General features: G+C 40.8%; 2 protein-coding genes across 9 annotated transcripts in view; one reads left to right on the top strand and one right to left on the bottom strand.

Moving 5' to 3' along the window:
- synrg (synergin, gamma) overlaps window positions 1-4305 on the top strand; it is a 42650-nt gene extending 38345 nt beyond the window's left edge. For all 8 annotated transcript variants that reach the window (XM_037774618.1, XM_037774617.1, XM_037774616.1 and 5 more), the window contains one exon: window positions 3253-4305. In XM_037774618.1, the coding sequence (XP_037630546.1) occupies window positions 3253-3384 (132 nt within the window). In that variant the 3' untranslated portion in view covers window positions 3385-4305. The remainder of the gene's footprint in view (window positions 1-3252) is intronic.
- A 6971-nt stretch (window positions 4306-11276) lies between these two features.
- Window positions 11277-21386, bottom strand: dusp14 (dual specificity phosphatase 14). The gene is made up of 2 exons (XM_037776343.1): window positions 21106-21386; window positions 11277-14547 (listed from the first exon to the last, which is right to left on the bottom strand). The coding sequence occupies exon 2, from the start codon at window positions 14443-14445 to the stop codon at window positions 13810-13812; it is 636 nt and encodes a 211-aa protein (XP_037632271.1). The 5' UTR covers window positions 14446-14547; window positions 21106-21386; the 3' UTR covers window positions 11277-13809.
- Between the last annotated feature and the right edge of the window lie 1856 nt (window positions 21387-23242).

The following is a 23242-nucleotide window of genomic DNA, read 5'->3' as shown; positions in this document are numbered from 1 at the left end:
ACAGAGCTATGTTAGCTAGTTAGTGTCGGTGACGTACATTGTATGAGACGAGAGATGTAGTTCACTGAGCGGTTTCACATAAAACTAAATGATACTACGACAAATAGCGAATTTAATGACTTGCAAAATTATCTTTTAAATTAACAAACCAAAAAAATAATTGTCTCTCGCCGTTGCCTACCATACATATTTTTTCCAAAATAAGGTCCCATTGGGTGGGATTTAATGGAAATTTCTGAAAGTAAAATTGATTTCATAGACAAACCAAGTCTGTTATTGGAGCAGCTGATAACAGCAACAGAAAACAACATGTCTAGTGGACTAAATTCCTCTGAAAAGTTTACCTTTACTTTAATGCCATTTGATGACCATGATGATTAACACAAGACGTCTGGACCGATTTGTTGGCAAAAGCACTCAAAAAACTGAAATCTTTTACATGCATCAGTGTCATTCACAGCTTTACTTTTAAGTACCATCGCAGTAATGGTGTGCTTCTGAAATAGACTGCACTGATCTGCTATTATGAGCATACTCAACACTGACTGAAACATTCAATCAATATTTGAGATCAATCAAGGCCGAATCTCTTGAATTTTGAGATGGAAAAATGTGTAGGAGCCCTGAGGGATAATAACTTGGATACTCTCATGTTTTCACTCACAAATAAACGGGGAAAAGGGAGCTCTGATCTGGTGAAACGGTAGATCATGAATGTTTACTTGCTGCTCATTCTGTACACACTTCTCTTTGCTCTGGACTTCTGTTATGCTTACAGGCATTGACTAAAGGCAATGACAGGAGGTTATGGGTAATTATGCCTCATTTATTTGTATAGAGCAGAAGTATAGAAAGCCAGATAGATGATTCTGGGTAGTTTTTACTGTTGTCTAACCTGATGGTGGCTCAGTCTGAATCCCTAACCTTTACATGCAAAGGTTGCAAAGGTCAAATTAGTAGAGTTGTAGTTTTATCTGACTAGGTCCAGCTTGAAAGAGGGAATACTCTCATTTGTGTTTCAGAGTAGAGTAACCAGACGCTGCCTGTCTAAAAGGCTTAAGAGTAGACAGCATCTGTCTAGTTATAACAGGCCAAATTGGCCCACATTCACTGCCATACAGGTGAAGTCTAAGAAGGAGTTGGAGTGTGCGAGGGTGAAGGGAAAAGTGCAGGTTGTTTGAGAGGGAAAGGCTCTGCGGTGAAAGGAGGAGGCATCACTGTGTCTTTGTGTGACCACCCTTTCATTTAGCATCCTCTCCCTCCAACATCTTCCAGCTTTGGCAGTCGTAAGTGCAGGTTTGTGGAAACAAGTAGGCCATGGCACAAAAGAGCTCCGATAGGAAATCGCTCTGCATGTGAAATGTGAGTGTGTGTGTGTGTGAGAAAAAAAGCACGTAGTGGAAATGTGTCATTCAGTTTGCGTGAGAAAGCCCTTCATCCATCGGGAGCATCTGTGCTGCAGACTGCATTCAGACAGGTGGAGATGTGTCTGACTTAATGGTGTGCCGTGGTCGTGTATTTTGTATGCAGTTGTTGCTTTCTGCATGCGTCTTCCCTCTCCTTTCTGTGTGGGAGGCTATGATTCACTGCACATGACTCATTCCTCTCTCCCGACTTCAGCTTCCACTATTTCACCAGGGATGCAAACTCTTAAACAGCGCGTCACACACATTAGCATCTCCTGATTGCACACACACACACACACACAGCACTCAAGTGGGGATCAGATCACCGCATTTCAATTTCAACAGCTACGGTGTATTCAGATCATTAGAGATTAAACAATAAGTTCAAAACACTTTTAGCTTTTCAAGCACAAAACAAAATCATATAATGAAGCAACAGGTTTTGGCTGTTTTGCCACTGGGGGAGATTATCGCCCCTTGTGTAGCTAATTAAATCAATGAATTAATTCATATCTGCTGGTACAAAGCATGATGGAACCCTTAATGAAACAATGGCACATCAGCTTGTGCTTTAAACTTCCTAGCAGAACTTCTCAGCCAGTTTTAAAATATAAATTGACCAGATATTGAATATTTTAGATTAGATTATTTAGATTATTAACTCTGTCTTTTTAGATGAATAAAACGTTGCATAAAGGCAATGATTGATGATGACAGGTCCTTGAGGCAAATTTTGCAAGTGGTGAGCAAATACATCTCTGCTATTTCACAGATTGGACAGTACCTGGAGTCAAAATAGCCGTCACTGTCATTTTGACCTCAACTATTCTACTGAAATGCCAGATTATATTGTTAAATGTCTGTAAAAACAGACAATAATCTAATCTACAGCATCCACATTTTTTTTTAGAATTGTTTTGTTGTTGTAGCACCAACTTGCACGTCCGCCAATGTTATTGGTCAGTCACCTGTCCAATTTCTTTTTTTCTCTGATCGTTAAATCTTGCCGGTAAAGTTTGCTCTCCAGCCAAACTTGGCCATTTCTTGGGAGACTTTCAACTACAATATCTTTTTCCAGATTTCTTTTCTCCCCATTTACCATAAAAACTGTAGACATAGCGCCATCTGATTAGACATACGGCCTCAAGGCAACGCTTGTATGAGACTGTCTTCATGCTTGTCTGTTTGGATTTGCGTAATCAAAAGGGACGAAGTGATAAAGCAACATGCATCAAGATGTCTTTTAATGTTTTGAAAGACATGATTTGTAATTTCAGGTTAAAACACCGGCATCTTCATCTATGGTTTTTTATATATATCATGTTTTCAGGTTGTCTGTCCGTCCGTCTCGTGAACGTGATATGTCAGGAACACCTTGAGGGAATTTCTTCAAATTTGATACAAATGTCCACCTGGACTTAAGGATGAACTGATTACCTGACCTCATGCCCATCCCATTCTTGTGATATGTCAGGAATGCCTTGATTGAATTACTGCAAATTTGGCAATTTTCTTGTGCGTAACTTGGCTGAAATGTGCAGCAGGGTCACGAACATGAAAGCTGAACTGTGTACCAAAGTGCTGCATGTGAATCATGCCGTAAATGAACATCTTAAAACTGTAGAATGGTGCACATAGCAAATCATAGTTGTGTGTTAGTTGTGTGTTAGTAGTGGTTCTTTCTGTTCAGCAGCAGGCAGAACAAGTTGCAACAAACTAGTACCGTAAAAGCATAAGAAAGTGTCTCACTCCTGTCCATATCTATCCCTCTTCCTCCTGTGTGCACAGATGAGTGTATTGTCTCTGGGATTCAGGGGTGTAATATCTCACCCTTTCACTCTGATAGGCGTTCAACTCGGAGACGGACAACTTCAAACTGCTGTACGGGGGCCACCAGTACCACGCCAGCTGCGCCAATTTCTGGATTAACTGTGTGGAGCCCAAACCCCCAGGCCTCATACTGCCTGACCTCCTCTGAGCTCTGGGCTGCGGCTGCCATAGCAACAGGGCACGGGCTAATCAGCATCAGATAGGTGAAGCGTCATCGCGCCTTGGACTGAGATAAATACGTTTAAAGTCACTGGATTTCTCTTAATTTATTTGTTGTTGTTTTTTATCTCTTTTGTCACAACTCAGCTGTTACTCAGATCTGGTAGTTTGCTAAAATGTAATGCTTTTCTATAAATATTTACCATCTACGTTGTTATTGTTACCCATTTCTTCTTCTACATAAATGACCTAAAGATAGGTCAGCTGTATAGGTCATATTTAAATAAATTACTAGCAATGCTTTTAAGAGATGATTTCCACTGATTTTCACTGCTGAAAAAAAGTCAATATTACTTAATAAATCACTTGACAATGAGTTATATTTAAATTATTAGGTGTGCAATATCATTAAAAACACTGGAAGACACTGTAAGCATCTTGTCACTTGTTGCTTTTCTTCTGTTTGAGAGGATTTTTATTCCCGACTTCCTTTGTTCACACTGAACCAGAGCTGTTGAATCATAAGCCTATTGTACTTGAATTACATTTTTTGATCGGGTCTCTTTGATGAAACTCTGTGGCGGATTTGGTTTTAATATGGAATCTTTAACCTTTTTCCTGAATTGTGTTGAATTGACTTTCTTTGAATGGGGTTTTCAGCATCTCTTGGGGTATTTCAATTGTGTATTTCTTAGGGGGGAGAAGTTGTGATTTGGGGACCTGAAGGGAACCCTGTTAACGGTTTTGTTTTTGTGTCTTGGTGTTGTGTGCAACTAGAGCTGAAGATGATGATTTATTCTGAACTAAAATTGCAGCAGCACTTTTTGTATATTACAGTATCATGCTGTAGCATTGTAATTATGTATAACTGTAATGTGAATGTGATGTAAATAAATATGCATACAGTTTATTTAAAGTGTCACAGATTATTATATCGGTCAGATTTTTTTTTAAAGTCTGTTTTTAAACAATACTCACACGCCCATATGTACATTCAATTTGATCTTTTTCTAATGTCGTTCGGTGTTTGACTACGGGAATCGCCTCAGCGTGACCAACTACCGAACCTCCAATGACACCACATCTGTCAGTGACAGACAGGTCGAACTGTGGACTACGCCCCCTCATATTACCACAGTCGACCGACCCTTCCAAAATCATTCTTACTTTCTTCCTGTGAAGAAACTATAGGCTCCCTCAGCTAATCTAGGCTAGCTAGACCCTCATCCCATGTGCATAGCTTGCATGGGTGCTAAACACGCTCAAGCATCGCTGGCTGACCCCCAGTCATATTCCCACTGTGTGTCAATGCCGAAAAAAGATCCTGGAAAGGAGACTGAGAGTGGTAGTATCCAATAGTCAGGACCCATCCCCAAAAGCCACAACCAGCACCCATCAGCTGTGAGCCTCAGCGGACTGGTGATTGCTCGAACGTGCCTCCACTTTTCGAGGAACTCATCAAAGTGGAGCTGGACTGTGAGGACGCAGAGGGCTATGCAAACTCTGACATCCTCGAAATGGAGGATGAGGAGGATGACTCCACCTTCCCTGTTCAACAGTCCAGACCCCCAAGTGCATCTGATGCTGATCCCCCAGTGGAGAGCAACTTAAACGAGGTCTGCAAACTGGCCACGTCCAAACGACAATGGCCGGCAGCCCAGGATGACTTTTTTAATTTTTTCGACATAATATACTTTTTTTTTTTTTTTGACATACTATAATATGCCTTTTTTACGACATACTAAACTATTACCTTTTTTCAACATACTACACTATGACTTTAAATTATTCGACATACTATACCATTACTTTTTTTTCGACATATTTTTTTCGACATACAATACTATGACTTGCTATACTATGACTTATTTTTTGACAGAGTATACTATGACTTTTTTTGGTCATACTGTACTATGACTTTTTAAAGTTTTTTCGACATACTATACTATGACTTTTTTTCGACAAAGTATACTATGACATATTTATTTTTTCAACATACTATACTATGACTTTTTTCGACATACTATATAATGACTTTTAAAAACAATTTCGACATGCTATACTATGACTTTTTTTCGACATGCTATACTATGACATTCTTTTGACATACTGTAATATCATTTTTTTATTTTTTCGACATGCTATACTGACTTCTTTTCAACATACCATACTGTCTTTTTTACTTTTTCGTTATAGTATACTATGACTTTTTTTTATTTTTTCGACATACTATACTTTGACTTTTATTTCGACATACTATACTATGATTTTATTGAATTTTTTTGACATACTACACTGACTTTTTTTTGACAAAGTATACTATGACCTATTTATTTTTTCCACATACTATACTATGACTTCTTAAAAACATTTCGACATACTATACAATGACTTTTATTTTTTCGACATACTAAAATATGAGTAACTTTTTTTTGACATACTATATTATGACATTTTTTACCCATCTTATACTATGACTTTTTTAATTATTTCCACATACTATAGTATGACTTTTTATTCAACATACTACACTATGTCTTTTGTTTAATTATTTCGACATACTATAATATGCCTTTTTTACGACATACTATACTATGACTTTTTTTCATTTTTGGCTTGAAACCGGGACAATCCTGGACAATCCGGGACGACTGATCACTATGGTTGTGGGATTTTGTTTCCTTTGGCCAGAGCCAGGTTAGGTGTTTCCCCCTATTTCCAGTGTTATACTAAGCTAAGCTAACCAGCTTCTGGCGGTAGCTTTACATTTAGCATACAGAGAGTGGTACTGTTCTTTTCATCGAACTCTAGTCAAAAAAGCAAATAAGCGTACGTTTAACTTTTCCTTTCACACACTTAAAAATCAGCAGTGTGCACCTGCTTGTGTTATAAGAAGTATTTGTGTTGGTTTTCTGCATAATTTAACTGAATTTCTGTTTTAAGTATGAACATATTGCTTTGAAATGAGTCATTTAATGAACGTGGCTTTTGATCTTATTCTGCCTGCTTTCCACAGAAGCTTCCTCTTCCAACTGCATGAAGGTTGCTGCACATTTTCCCTCCGTCATTTCACTCCATAATGTACTTTCTCTCCAGCCAGAGAGGCCTCATCTCCATCAATTTGCGACGAAATGGAATAAATTCTCCTTCGACAAGCCTGCCGGGCCATCGCTGGCAGTTGAGCTCAGCCAATCAAATGAGATGTCTGGGGGCTCTGTGAAACCAGTCTCATTATCGTTCTCACACTTGTGTTCAGGTGTGCTCTCCAACATCCATTTTATCTCTCACCGTTCCCTAATTCATTTCCTGCAGAAAATGAATTCCTCTCCTCTCACGGTGAACACCAGGATTACAGAAAATTACAAACGCTGAAATCAATTACTGAATGAGGCTGTGTAATTCCAAATGCAGACCGCCTGTGCCTGTCATCTTCACGCCTATTGTCTGCAATTCTGAAATCATCACTGTGGGAGAGAAGCGAGATTGAAGTGATACTGTGCTGTATTGACTGCTGCTCTTTGGTATTTCATGGCCATAGTTAATCATATTATTGATTCAAAACAGCTGCTTCTGCACGATTGCCTTCACACTTCCAGGTGCTTCCTGCTTTACTTTCTTCCGATAACATTTCCTTCTTATCCAGAGATAAAAAAAAAAATCTGTAATAGTAGAGGAAGAGCTTAAAAGTGTGTCTTCTGTTGATGTTGAGTAACTAATTCTGGATTTTGGAAGCTATTTTTAATAGTTTTGGACAACAATAGAGCTCTATGATACCGAGGAATAAGATATTTATACATATATATATGTGTGTATGATGTATGTATGTATGTATGATGCAGGTGTATGTGCACCTGTAGAATCAATTCATTGTTGGTTTTGGTCTTTTCATGGGATTTGCTGAAAAAAGGAAATTACCCTTTAAAGGAGCAGTATCTGGCAGTATCTAGCGGTCAGGTTGCAGTTTGCAGCCAAATGTACAGTATAGAACAGTATAGAAGAGCTACGGTGGCCGACGCAAAAACGCGAATTGCCCTCTCTGGAGCCAGTTGTTGTAAGAGTAGCGTAGGTCATTTGGAGCAGAGCCAGGGCTTAGAGTGTGTGTGTGTAGGTGGGACGTGAGTGGTGAAGCAAGAGAGAGAGAGCGGCAGCGACGGGAGCGAGTAACGTTATCGACTCCGGCCCAAGCAGAAAAAGTTAACAGAGTTTGGTTTGTCCGTTGTAGAAACATGGCGGTGCAACATGGCGGACTCCGTGGAGAGGAGACCTGCTCCCTATGCAGATAAAAACGGCTCACTCTAAAGTTACAAAAACACGATTCTTATTTCCAGGTGATTATACACTAAAGAAAACATACTTATTAATATTATATTCCATTTCTGCCAATAGGTCCCTCTAACTGTTAGACACTGGTCCTTTAAGTTCTTTCTTTCATAGAAACCTGATCCACCATTAGTTAAAAGAAAGCACTGAAAGGCGACACTTAGTAGATTTATGATGCCTCAATTCACCATTATGGACCTGGACACAAATATTAGTCATTTTCACTGTTGAGATGTTCAGTACAAATTGAATACAGCTCTGTGGCTCACAGTCTTTTGCAGTGTCCGCTCTATCAATCAGTTCAGACAGCTAAAGATTTAAAGGCGACGGACAGATGAGTCAGTGTTACACCACAGAGACGACACACTCATTCAGCTCGCTGAGGAAGAATGACGTGTTTCACTACAGACACAACTGTATCAGCCAACATCTCCTACTACGTTTTGGATGATCCTTAGTTTGGCTGTGAGTTTTTTTTACTCTCTCTTACACCCATATTTAAAGCTCCGTTATGGATTCTCTATATCACTGCTTCAATTCTCTATTTTCATGATCTATACACGAAGCACTAACGGCATTTGAAAACTGTCCTCTGGGTCTTTTATTAAGGTTTCCAAGTGTTGTTGGCTGCCAAGTAATCAGCATTCTCCATGTGGCTGTTCCCTTTATGTTTGCAACTAAGAAATACATACTTTGAATCACATCCAACAGCATATGCTGCTGTGTGGCTAAATCAGGTTGTCAAATTATAACTAAAACAAGGGCGGCAAGCCTGAAATTGAAGCAGCAGTGAAAGCAGCATATTTATATTAATAACTGGCCTTGTGCGTATGGCCTTGTTAAAATGGAAATGCAGGGTTTACACCTATTGATAGTGCTGTAGCGCATGCCGATTATAGTGAATTATTAAAGGCCGTATAATTTGAAGCCCAGAGAAGCTGTGATTCAGTAATTCATTGCAGCGACAGATGTTCATATTTGCTTTGAGTGGTTGAAATAAAACCTGCACATTCAGATATGCAACACTGGGCTAGTGCTGAAGTAATTACAGAAATGTTCCTTTTCCCCCATTTTATTTATTACTCTAATTGTTGAGTTGTCTTTCTTGTACATTTTATCTTCCTTAATGCTGTTTCAAAGCCCTCTCCACACAAAGCCCTGAGAAGAGTTTTTAAGGGAGGGAGAAATACTAAATCCCTTCATTTGGGTAGATATTTTGTGTCTAAAAACAATAAAACATTTCACAGTCATTAGTACACCTTTAAGAAACTTTCAAAAAAGTTTTTAGAAATAGCTCTGTGCATCGCCAGGAAGTGTATAGCAATTACATGGAAGTCTGATTCCCATCTCCTCATATCTAGATGGCTTTTAGAAATGAACAGGTGCATTCCACTTGAAAAGATCACATATACTCTCAGGAAGGAATACAACACCTTTCTGAATATTTGGCAACCTTATTTAACCTATATGGACTCCTTACCAACACCTATATCGGATTTGATATAACAAAATTATCAGACTTGATACATCATTAGTCATCTGAATAAGTCAGAACACTGCATCTCGTTATTTATGATTTCTTTATTTGTGTATTTAATTTGTTTTTTCTAAATCCTTTTGAATTCAATTGATAGTTAACTAGCCTATACTCCTTTTGAGTATGGTTCTTTTTCAGTTTGTATGTGGGTGGGATAGGGAGGGAATTTGGAGCCATGTTTGTGTGAGTTTGTGTTTTGTATGTTTTGTATATTTGGTTAACTAAAAATTTGAAAATAAAATATTCTAAAAACAATAAAACGCAGTGGCGGTTTTGTGGGAAGGGGTTCAGTATCTAGCCCATGGACATTTTGACATGTAAACTGCAGGGACCAGAGATCAAATCACTAACCTGGACGACCGTTCTACCTCCTGAGGTATGAAAAAAGTTGTGCTTAAAATTTTTGGTACTCCTAAAATTGCATGTGGCCCAAGCCTGGCCCCCCATTTGAAATGGTCTAGAACCTCCACTGATCAAATGTAAAGATATTTAGTCTATTATTAGTTAGTCTAATATTTAGAACGATGTAGAATGTGAACTCAACATCAATCTGGTAAAACTAAATAACAGACATATAGAGTACTGAGAACATGTCCTCAATGAAACAGTCTTGAATGATAAGTTTCCTGAAAACTTACAAATTTAAGAATCAATAAAGTTGTTTATCAAGCAACAAGTCTACAGCCATGCTAGCGGCTCTGGTAGGCTGTAGTGAGGCACAGTGGTGCTTGACCTGATGATGGCATTAGAGGAAAAGCTATTGCAATTCATCCTCTCCTCTTTGCTACCTGTTAGAAATTTTAAAGCCATACATCCAATCGTTTGAAATATTTCCCCTAAAACCACAGATGGCAACTTCATGGTGGCGCTAGAGGAAAATCAGGGGATCACCAAAATCAGAGGGATTCATTCTCTGGGAGTCATGAATGTCTATGCAACATTTTATGGCAATCCACCCAACGATTGTTGAGATATTTCAGTCTGAACTAAAGTAGTCCATATGGACTAGCATGGTAACGTGTGCCAGATACTGGGTGGTTCCAGCCTCTTAAATGTGAGGATTTTGTGTTTTTCTGTTTTATATCATTGTAAACTGAATATCTTTGGGTTTTGAACACAAGCAAGAACGTGTCACCTTGGAAGCTTGAGGAAACTGTGACAGGCCTTTACACTAAAGTCAGACATTTTATAAACTAAACATGAATTTCAATAACGACAACAAAAATACATAATGAAGATAATCGTAACACACAGCTGTTCATTGCTTCTCACCTGTGTCTGATGCATCCTGTTGCCTGCTGCCATCTTTAATGTCATCACCCCAAACTTAAGTCAGCGTTGTTCGTTCTGCATGGCCTGCACCGCTGGAGCCTCTGATGCTCAGGATGATGCAAATGGCTCTGCTTACTGCTTTAATGACAGATGATAATATCTAGCTGCTGGTGAGGGATGTTTACTTTTAGCGCTTCACTATGCCTTGGAAACCCTGTGCGTGTACTCACATTAATACAGCGAAGACGAAGGAGAGGGGCAGGAGGAGAAGATTGTTTTTTTTCGCTGTGAGAATATAAGTGTGTGCATGCAGTGTGTAATTTGGGCCCATAACTTGTGCATCTCTGCGGTGGTCGGCACGTCTTCAGACGTCTCTCTGGGTAATGGCATTCATTGTGGAGACTACTCCGGAGGTCTCTCAAGAAAGTGTGGGCACAAGACAAATGGCGCTCATCAATAATCCGCCTGCTGCTCTGTAGCAACAGCAAAATGAAAATGAGTGACAGAACGATTCTTTGACATCTGAAGACGTCTCTTGGGGGGAAATGGCCGCGCCGAACGAAGATCAAGAGGCGTTTGGAGGACGAAACGCTGCAGCCTGTTCATTAGAAAACATCTCAAAGACGTTGTTGTTGTTAGAAAACAAAAATGTAAATTCTTATTCCAGTAGAAGCCTGAAATGTTGTGCGTAAGAGGAGATTTTTTTTCTATTCAATTCAAACACATTTGAACACAAACAGTGAGATGAGATCTTTTTTCTTATTATTTTAATATGACTGTCTTGGGGCATGAAATAATTAGAAGTCAGATTACAGAACATCTTTCTCCTGCTAACAATTATTTACCCCTCAACTTTTATTCTTTTTTTTATTATTGTAATATCACACTTAATCTATTATGGCATTGTTAAAAAATAAACATTGTTGCACTGAAATCTGTGTTGAAAATGTCATCTCTGTCACATCCAATATCACTGCTGCGTGCAGACCGCAGTTAGATGTCAGATGACCACACCCAACAGAGATGTTATACTGCAGTAGTGTAGGGGTGAGAGTCAAGAAGGTAAATCATAATTCAAAACTAACACGATACATTCACTGCCCACGATAACTCAGATGAGAGAGTCATCGGCTACATTTAGTGCTGACACAATGAGTTGAGATTAGTCGATAGAAACAAAATAAACTGCTAATTGTGAACAATTTCGATAATAATTTATCTCTGGTTCCAGCTTCTAAAATGCGAGAATAAGTTGCTTTTTGTCTTTATATCTTTTGGACTGTTTGTCTGACAAAATATGCAATTTGAAGACGTCAGTTTGAATGCATTGCACGCCGGCCACTTCACATAGCATTGTGTAAATTGGTTCTGGACCACACGCAGGCACGCCATACAGAAGAGGTAGTAATTATATGGTAGCCATGAAGTGCCAAATCCGGGGAGCAGATGTGATTAAATTGCAGCTTCTCTGATAGATTAATAAAACAGTGGTGTATCTCTACGTATTGCAATATGCTACTGGTATGTAGGTTTACATCAAAAACAATGGGTGCAGCTGTTTTGACACGTGGGTATTTTGTTCACCATTATCTAATGTTTTAGTGAATCAATTAAAGGTAACCTGTGGAGTTTTTGATCACCAGTTGTGCTTTCTTTCCACGGGCATCATGATACACAATCCTGCAAAAGGTTTCGTGCTTTTCCACCAATCTGCAATGTGGCGGGAATGCGCCAAGGCTTACTGAAAAAGGCTGGGACACGGGTCTTGAGCTATGGGGTATGACACATGCGCAGTATAACTGGAGCTGCTGTCATGTGCGTTGCTATTGGCTTAATTTCGGCAAGTGCAGACTGCGCATGTGTTGTACCTCAATAATGTGGTGCGATGATGACGCGCCAGGAAACACAGCAATGCGCCAGCAAAGGCAGGGAAGAAGAAGACTGCTAGCACGTAAACATGGATTTAAACAATGCTGGATTTAAAATTAAACCTTGGCTTTGCATTTGTTTTATGAGGAAGGAAGGAAATGCATTCATCATGTTTGTTAGACCTTAAGGATACACACAATGTGTTTTGGTGTGTAACAAAAAAAAACTCCACAGGGCACCTTTAATAAAAAAATATACCACTGCATTTTTTACTTTTATGTGATAATATTAGTGGCAAAATCTTGATGATGGTGTGTATTGTGATTTATTGTGGTATTTTTTATTTTTTTTTGTCTCACCCCTACAACTACTTTTGGAGCGTGGGAAAGGACAAAGTTAAACATTTCAACCAGCAGATGACAGCAGAAGTAGGATCTTCAGCCTGTGTAACATTGCTCTTTTAGGCTGTTTTAAACAGAAATAAAATGTGCTTTCTGTACTGCTCTGATCTTTTTGCAACCTATGGACACAAGGCAAAGACAGTGGGATAGAAAATATTCTTCAAAGCATCTATCATAGAGCTATCACTTCCCTTGAGGCGGCAGATTTTCTTTCTTTTTTTTTTAATATATCATCAAATAGCACTACAACAACATAGTGTGGTCACAGGATGGAACAGTCAACCCTGTGGTACACAGGAGCTTTCCCTAAACCTTGACTTTTAGCTTACATCTTCTAGATTTTCACCTTAAAAAAGGTAGATATAACAACATCTTTAAATGTTCAGTTAAAGTGTGCCATTTTTTTCCTCACTATCAGTACAATCCAATAAAATAATTTGTCTATGCATATATTTTTTTTTTCTGTACACTTATCTTAAATGCTACCATAAATTGAGAGCATGCTGCTGCCCTTCACACCAAAGATTACTGCAACACTGGCACAATACCACCACATGACATCATCACGTCAGGAAAAGGACTTCAGTCACATCACTGTCAGAGCTGCAGAGTCTCGAGCACAGCCAACACCATCGAGCACTCGTCCTCCGCTGGAACTGGAGTGACAGACCAGGAGATAGACGGCACCGACTTCCACGCTCTGATCTTGTTTTTGGTGTCTGACATCGCTGTTGTCCCGATCGATCCGTTGGTCCGAAGGATTCTGGGCTTGAAGTTGCCTTGCTCCCGCTCAAAACACTAAATGGAGGCAACTGGTTGGACGAACCGCATCAACAACCAGTGTTTGGTTAAGACTCCCTCTGTCCAAATGCACCGGTATTCATTAAATAAGCCTCAAACAGATGTACACTCGCAACGCATCTCACTTCGCCTGTCCTGAACACGCATGAAGCTGCAGTCCAGGAGGGCAAAAGGGCTCACCTTCACTTCCTCCTCTATCTCCTCGCTGCGGATCTCACAGGCCCCAGTACGGAGCCAGGCTCCTGCGGTCCCTCTCATAAACATCAGGTATGACCCCATAGGGCGTCTGCACCATCTTAACAGAGTTTCTACCAAATAGCTTCCTCTCGTACTCGATGAGCTGGCGCCAGAAGCCACCGTTGGGCCTGATGACGGGGCGGCGGGCTTTGACCCAGGCGTGCGCCTCGGCCAGAGATACGCGGTGATACTTCATGAGGTACGCCAGACATAGGGAGGCGGAGCGGCTCACCCCCGCCGCGCAGTGCACCAGCACCGCCCCTCGCTTTCGCCCCACGCTGTGGATCTTATCAGCCACGCTGTCGAAGTACAAGGAGATGGGGGAGTGGGGCATATCCGCCAGAGGGACCTTTACGTACTCCATGTGAGGCCAGTTGAAGTTGGGGAGCTCGATGGTGGCGTTGACCACGCAGGTGATGCCTTTGGATAGCAGCAGGCTGCGGTTGGACGCCACGTTCCCTCTGCTGAGGAAGAGGTTGGGGGTGATTTGCGCAATGCCCCCCAGCAGGCTGCCGTTCTCGGGCATCAGCCTCGGCACCACCGTGGGCACCATGGAGTTACGGTGGTGATGGTGGTGGTGGTGGTGGAAGAAGCCTTGGCTGCGGGAACCCATCGAGAAATCAAGTGGGCTTCTTCGAGAAGGGTGGCAAATTTTTTCTAAAAGCAAAAGCTTCAAGAGCTCAGACTCATAGTAGTGCAGCCAGCCAGACAGCTCCTGTAACACACAAACAGATTTCACATTCAATCTAAATTAAACATGTTTCTGCTTCACTGTAGGCCGAGCACTCAGGCTGACAAACATACAAACACTTCACATGGATGAGTAACATCACTGCTGTTTGCAAAGACTCCAAAACAAGAGTGCTAAGTCCTTTTTTTGGATGGCATTGTATTGAGACAGTTGTTTCCAGGAAATGTTATTGTGCAGTCTTTAAAGTTAAAAAAAACAGAGAGACAAAACTATTTAATTTCAGACACAATAGTTGACTAATTCAAAAACATGATGCCGTGACCCCCTGATCCACAGTCTTCACTTTACAATGACATCATTTTCGTGAATCCACGCACGGATGAGAAATGTTTTTCTCTCAGCCAGAGAGACCTGTTTATCTCTGCTGTATGTCTCTCTACATTCAGGTCGAATAGCCTGCGTGCTGCACACGGAGACGTGCTTCGCTCTTGCCATGTGAGCGCAGACCCCCTGGAGGCGTGCACTCACCTCATCTCATGTTCATCCATCCACAGCCCTCACATACAGATTACATCTCTCGTCTCTCTGGCTATCGCTGCTGTCGGTGTTGTTTTGGGTGGCAGCAAATGAAAAGTAATCATATATTCGGTATGATCGCACCAAAGTGTGCTCATAAAACATTTAATTTAAGCACTTAATTTGCTAAAGTTTATTAATCTAATTGCCTTTTTTCCAAAAAAGGATGATCTTCCGTTTATGAGCTGCAACATGAACAAGAAGATGACGCAGATCATGAAGAAAAATACATGTGAACCTTAACGTGACATTTCTGGCTGCACATATGATGGAAACAGCCTCCCGCGTTAATACTTATAGTTGTCAGGAGAGAGCCAACTGCTCCGGGTGCTACTTCACACACTGTTGCACTTGTCGTGCGTCATCCACACCTTGTGCACCAGTCTGGCCGGCAGGTCTTTTTCTTACATTTTCTGCTCCAGTCTGGTTAACAAGACTCACGGGTCAACTGCTTTAAACTGGAACTCAACCTGCAGAGAAAACAACCACCTGATCACCTGCTGTCTGCTGCAAAGAGACTGCAGGGACAGATCAGGATTCTCCTTATTCCTAAAATTGCAATCAAAAGACCAAGGAAGGACATGAATTTAAATACATCTGCATGACTGACTATGCAATGAAACCGTGGGGGCAGCTTTTTCATCCAACGACAAATTTGGGGCACATCATCCTTTAAATCAGTGGTCCCCAACGTCGGGCTCAGGACGTATTATTTAACAAGATAGAAACCTTGCTACCCAGCTACACAATTCTAATGAATTACTGGATAATTTCACCCCTCAATGCCTCTAAAAATAATCATTTTAGGTCACTTTGTGGTTCGAATGGTTGCAAGTCGATATTGCTTTATTCAAACGGACAAGACAAAAAGGTTGAGAACCATCTGCTTTAAATGTAACATCATACAGGCCAAAAATGTCGTTATTATTCCCTACTGGATATTCTACCTACATGAAACATAAAAAAAATATTGTTTTAAAGGTTGTAACCTTTGTTTTTCATGGTTTTACTGCCTAAAGTTTGTATGAAAATAGAAATGTAGGTATCCAGAACAAGCTGTTTTTACATGTTAATCCTCATCTCCAGCAGGTTTGGAGCTTCCTCGTTTCATCATCACCTTCCTCTACACCCCGTTGACCGATCGATCACAGCTTTGCCACCTCAGCAGGGTCGGCTTCTCTTTCCAAAAAAAAAAAAAAAAAAAGGATCAAAGGCTAAAATAGCACCCGCCCCGTTCAGGCACAGTTTTTCCGGTTTGCTGCTGGTTGCCAATCAACCTGCACTTTGCCTCTGAAATGGTTGCCATGATCCATTGGTGATGAGACAACAAATACAGCGATCCAGACTCTGGGAAACAAGTGTTGCCCATCAAACCACATCAGGAGGTGATCAGAGTCACATTAGAGCCGCGCTGAGCAACAGTGTGAACAGATTTTCTGCAAGAAGCACCATATAATACACAAGTCCTACATCAGTAGTATATCAGTACTACATTAGTCAGTGTTGTACACTGTTAGAGCACAGCAAAACATGTGTGAGCTTTTGTCTTCCTTAACTCAAACTGAAACAGTCTATTAATGATTGACAATGAAAATTAAAGCAGCAGTGGGTAGAATTGGAGCAAATATTATTAAGAAAAAGGTATTTTTATAAAACGTCTTCCTGTGTCCTCTGTGTGCTCCGGCATCTGCAAGATTTCACAGACCGGAGGAAAACAACCAATCAGAGCCGAGCTGGAGCCTTGCCGTCTCTGAGCAGCTGTCAATCACTCGCAAACTCCGATCACACGGTCAAACTAGGCAGCGCTGATCAAATATTAATCATTTTTCTGTTACTGTAAGGCCTTTTTCTCGCCTCAAAAGTTTTCAGAAACATCTTGTAGTGTACTGTTTAGCTGTAAAATGAGAAAGTTTGCTCCGGCTGGTGGGCGGTGTTTGGCATTTCCTCAACTTATCTCAATATGGCAGCCGGGTCACAAACTTTCTCATTTTTCAGCATGTTGTGCCCCCCCTAGTGGCCAAACACACACACACACACACACGCGCACACACACACACATACGTATATATGTGTAATGCTGAACTGAAGAATTTAGTCAATTTAGAAGTTGATATATCTGTAAATTGACTTATATAGCTGAGTGTTGCTTTTCTAATCCCCCCCTACAAAACTCCAGAAACAGAAATCAATGAGAACAACATCCAGATTGATCTGAATCTGGGACGTGGGCAGTGATTCCGAGTCTGGTACCGTTCTGCGATAACTGTGACATCTTGCTGAAACTGAAAGTAATCTTCGAACAGATGTCCTGCTTGCAAGACACTTTCTTATTCACTGGAAGCACAGTTGATGCATTAATTCATGGAGACAGATACATATCATAACATAATGGTATATAACAGAACATATACCACTAGCTGACATAAACTCTGTTGCTGCGGCAACCTACTGACCACAGTATGAGGCAGTCAACAGAGAGATGAAGACGATAAGAGAACCTAATAATCCCCAGCCCTTTCCAAAGTGCTGATGTACCACAGTACGCCGGGCTTTGCTGAGATTTGCTCCATCCACCATGGTTATTTATACCCCGGGCAGGGCAGGAGTGAGGCTGCAGAGAGTGGAGGAGGACGAATTATGCAGAGAGAAAAATCTACTGTAATGTTACAGATAGTGGGATACTGCAAATACGCTGTCAATCAAATTTACTGAGAGGATTAAGTGTCCAAAAAAAAGACAAAAACACTGAGGAAGGTCAGTGGCATTCACAGGACAACAGAGACCGGAGTACCTTTTTACAAATCAACCCCTCATGTCTTCTTCTTCTCTTGATGTTAGAATAAACAACCCCCTTCTCAATCATTCAGGGTGGATCTGTATAGAGGAGGTCCCACATCACAAATCTTCTTTCACACATCTCCGTCTCTCTCTCTCTCTCTCTCTCTCTCTCTCTCTCTCTCTCTCTGTGGGGGGGGAGATTCCTCAGAGGTCTGGTTCCACCTCCGCTAACACAAATTGGAAACGTGACCCACCCGCAGGAAAACTAGAGCAGCGGAACCTGTCGGCAACCTCACGACTCTTAAAACCTCAACGACAGCCAGATCTGAGCTAAACTTGACTGACATCAAATTCCTGACTGACGCTCCCTCACACACACAGAATATTAAGATGAATGAAAACAGTGAAACAGCTGGAAAAGGTGCACAAGCAGACACGCAGCTCTCAGCAGTGTCCCTCAATCAAAGGCAATCCATTTATTCAGTCTGAGTGATCTCTGAAAGTCACTCTGCTGCCAACAGTCTGGATAACTATCAGAAAAAAATGAGCAGCAATGACACAGCTTCTCGAATTCATCCAGACGCAACTGGGCGCAGCTTCACAGCAAACAAATGATGCTGCTGCACAACAAAGTCAGCTGCAAAAGGGTTCAAAAGAGAGCAGGGTCAACACGAGGTAAAGGACAAATGCCTGTCGATGACAGGGTTCGGCTTTGGCACCTTCCTGCTGACAGCAGCGACTGGGTGCCGCTCACTCCGTCCACAATGTTACACCTCAGCCACAAACACAAGAGCCTGAGACTCAAGGCCACACGTCATGTAGGGAGAGATGGTGAGTGTGTATAAATGTACTGCCAAACAGATAAAAACACTGGGGCTGACAATGCACGTACAAGTGCCATTTTTCTCAGACATATTGGAAGCCTATCGTATGTAGTCGTAGTTTCAATTTTCTCTTAAAAGGCCACCTCTGTAGGAACGATTGCATCCATCACTACAGCAGATGGATGAGACAGATAAATGGAGGGACTTTACTTTTAAACAATGACACGCTGTTCCAAATCTAATGAGACAGACTTATTACCTATAATTGGTGCTACAAGCAATGAATATCAAGCAGAGCTGAAACCATTAGTCGGTTCAATTTGAAAATTAATCTGCAGCTATTTTGAAAACTGATCGTTTTAATCATTTTGAAGCAAAAAATGCCAAATAGTGTACAGGCTATAGCTTCTTAAATGATTTTCTTTGACCTTTCTGATATGAAACTGATGAGTTTTTAACTGTTGGTCGAATAAAAGAAGCTTTATGAAGATGACATCTTGCCCTGAGAAATTCAAATGACTAGTCTAAGGACCAAGTGATCTATTAATTGAGAATATATCCAGCAGAATATTCTATAATAAAAATAATTGGTTGCAGTCTTAATATCAAATATAGTTTATCCTAAGGGAGTACCATGTGATGATCAGGCCATTACACATTCTTAGTCTGAAACCAGGGCCGGCTTAAGACGTAGGCCATATAGGCAGTCATTTAGGGCGCCACCTTCTGGGGGGTGCCGGTCGCCCTCTAAAAATAATAATAATAATAATAAATAAATAAATAAATATATAATAATCATAATAATAACAATAAAAGTAAATGCCAGAGGGCAAATAAATGAATATAGAAAGAAAGAAATATACCTTCTACCCCTGTAACTCCTTTTCTCACACTTTTTCATCTGCCCTGATGCACTTATTTGTTAATAAAAGCGTAAATTGTAGTGAAACTGACTAAACACTTAACAATGTCAGGGACCAATTGCTTACATCATAGATAAATAAATGTAATAACTATTAAATAACACCTGTTGAATTATTTGGCGAGTGAAAAAAAAAAGTCTAAACAAAGCTGAATAGGTTTCATATTTTAGATTCTTCAAAGTAGCCACCTTTTTCTTTGATGACAGCTTTTCCAATAGTCTTGATGGAGTTCCCATACATGTTGAGCACTTGTGTTTTAGGTCATTGTCGTGTTGAAAACAAAGGATAGACCCACTAAGCGCAAACCAGATGGGATGGCATGTCGCTGCAGAATGCAGTGGTAGCCAAGTGTCCCCCCCGCCCATCCCATCCCATCCCATCCCATCCCCTAAAAGATGTCAAGTAATCCTGTAGTAGATCTGGCGGTATCTAGCGGTGAGGCGAGGAGATTGCAACCAAATACGGTGCCCGACGTGAAAACGGCAAGTGTGCATGTGTGTGTGTGTGTGTGTGTGTACGTTGGAAGTGAGTGGTGAAACAAGAGAGAGAGAGCAGCGGCGGCAACGGCTGTAGTAACGTTATCGACTCCGGCCCAAGCAGGAAAAGTTTACAGAGTTTGGTTTGTCCTTTCTGGGCTACTGTAGCAACATGGAGGTGTAATATGGTGGACTCCGTGGAGAGGACCCGCTCCCTATGTAGATATTAACGGCTCATTTTAAGTTAACGAAAACACGATTATATTATCATCAGGTGATTATACACTGAAGAAAACATACTTAAATAAATAAATATTCTATTCCATTTCTGCCAATAGATCCCCCTAAAGGTTACACACTGTTCCTTTAACCTACTATGACATAAGAAAATAATATAAATAAAGAAAAAGCACTGAATGAGAAGGTGTGTCCAATTTTGAATGGTATGTGTTGCCATATACAGTAGATATATTATAATATATTATATAGGCCTATCTACAGTATATCTTCCTCAGGAAATAATAACGTTGTTGTTTTAGAAACTTTAAATATTATATAATATTCCAGAAATGGTGACACTGCCATGTGTGAAAATGTGGAGCTTTAATTTCTGAGTTTAATAATTGATGATGAGAGCTGTGCATGAGGAGCGCTCCTCTGCGCAGGCGCTGCTCGTGCCCGTACGCGTGCTTTAACAAGTTCAGGTGTGGGAAATAGATCCTTTTAAGTTTAAAATTAAAAAAACTGTATAATGTTATTGTCTTAGTTTGAATAACACGACGGAATTAAGCGTCGTGTCTTCTTAAAACAGACGTGTGGCAGGTGCGCTTGTTTTTATTCCATTTCCCCATAATTACATCAGAAAACTGAACCTGATAATTAAATACCTCTATAACATATTTTAAAACATATTAATGCTTTGTATGCATTTAAGTTTAAAACCATCTTATTTTGGGTCAAATGACGCAGATAAACTGCCTCCATCAGATGTAAAACTCAACTTACCAGTGTTCTTCCAGTCTCAGGCAGATAGATAGAGGTTTATATTAAAGCGCCTGCAGCGATCCGCTGATCTGCTGCCTCACTCCGGACATCTACCTTCAGTCAGTCCGCTCTGCAGGCTCTCACAGACGGCCAGCGGGATGGAGAGAGGCCAGGTGGCGGGAGACAAACCGCGACACACAACAACATAATGTGAAAGTCAACAGAAATACGAGCCATCAGTACATCCGCCTGCTTCTGTAGCTGACAGGAGCGGCGTGCACAGGGCAGCGTCGGTATGAGGAGTGATCAGTGCCACACAGAGGAGGAGGAGGCAGGAGGAGGAGGACCGACCAGACCATCATCATGTCATCTTCAAGGCCGCGCCCCCTTTTGGGGAAAAGGAATGCACTCTCAGCCTTGGGACACACCAGGAACGTCAGGAGCGCGTGGCGGCTGCGTCCCGTGGTGGCTGCGTCGCGTGGTGGCTGCGCGTTACACCCGTCGGGAGTTCCCACCAGCTGCATTTCAGCTGCGTTTCTGCTGCTGCTGTCAGCTCTTTTTTTCTACATAGAGTTTGCCTTTTAATGGTCATTTAATTTCATTATAAATATCATTTATATTTATTTTAGACAGAGAAAGGTTAAGAAGCGTGTGTTAATTTGTAAATAATAGTAATAATCCACAATTAAAACTCTGTATTGTATTCATTCATGGAGCCCTGCAAGTCACTGCATGTTCTACAGCACTGTCCGGCACATATTTCAGAAAAAAAGCCTTGTGTTAACAAATGAAGGAATTCTGTCCATAGAAAAAACGCTTGAGGGCTTTTATTTTTAAATGAAAGCAGGAAGTGTTGATTTAAAAATAAGTCTTTACTTTTTTTTCATCACCGTAACATATTTTACAGATAGACCTCGAAACTGTAGTAAGCTTGCTGGTATGATGTCAATATACTGTCAATAGATCACTTTCACTGTCTGTTGTTGCTGTGAGACGTGCGCGGCACGCGTCAAAAATAGGCGAGACCTCTATTCTCTAGAAGAGAGAGAGATTCTCACGCGGGCAGTGTGGCTGCTCTAACCTGTTAACAGGGACGCTGAAATAAAAAACAACAGGTAACGCAGCCGCCACGCGCTCCTGACGTTGCTAGTGTGTCCGTGCTGTCACATATCAAGAGAAACGGGAAAATGCAGAAAAGCTGTTGTGTAGTGGGTTAACCGAGGCTTTCACACTGAGATTTGTGGATATTCACTGTCAGTGGGTAAATCGCTAAGCAATATCTGGCCACTGGGTCTTTCATCCACTTGGACGGGGGAAGACCTATGGGGAAGACTGAAGGGGCATGACGGCGATTATTAACGCTTAGGTTCAGGCAACATCGTAAAATAATTATAGACATGTCTATATAACAGATGCATACAAACTTGTCAAACTTACAATCCAAACACACATCAAATTCCATTAACATCTATGGGATCTTCTGTTTACTATACATCTTATGGCACATACGGGTACTTTGCAAAAAGTCAAGGCCGCGCCCCCTTTTGGGGGATAGAGAACAGATACAACAAATTACATTTAGATGTTAATTTGTACTTTTACTTAAGTAAAGTTTACGAGTCTATTGTAACAGAGTATTTTTACAGAGCGATATTGCAACTTTTACTTGCTTACAACATTTCAGCATCATAACATAAGACGGCTGATGGGCCAGGTCACCACTAAAGGTACGGTCACATTATACTTTATACACGGAATATTTACTCTGCCTGTTTTGTGCAACAATACACAACCAGACCACAGACTGCAGCTTTTTCTTTTTTCCGGGGCCACACCTGTGGCACTCTTCAGTGTGGTGCATTGCACAGTACATGTGATATCACATCACAGGTAAGCACAAGTTGTTCCAGTGCTGCTGAAACACAAGGCATGAGGCTAAATCCCAAATGATTTAATGATTCTATACAGCATGAACTACAAATGAATCCTTATAGTATACTTATAAACAGGAATACAAGAAATCAATGTACTTTATGCTTTCTACTGTCTCTACCGTGTGCCAAAGGAAATCAATCAAACTATGGCTGCCACTTATACTCAAAAAGGATAAAGCAAAAATGATTTTATACTTTTTTCTGTAAACCACATCTATTATTCA

Source organism: Sebastes umbrosus, chromosome 7 (assembly GCF_015220745.1).
Source record: "Sebastes umbrosus isolate fSebUmb1 chromosome 7, fSebUmb1.pri, whole genome shotgun sequence".
In the NCBI taxonomy this organism is placed as follows: Eukaryota; Metazoa; Chordata; class Actinopteri; order Perciformes; family Sebastidae; genus Sebastes; species Sebastes umbrosus.
The sequence above is the reverse complement of the archived record's forward strand: the minus strand, read 5'-3'. Positions and strand labels throughout refer to the sequence as shown.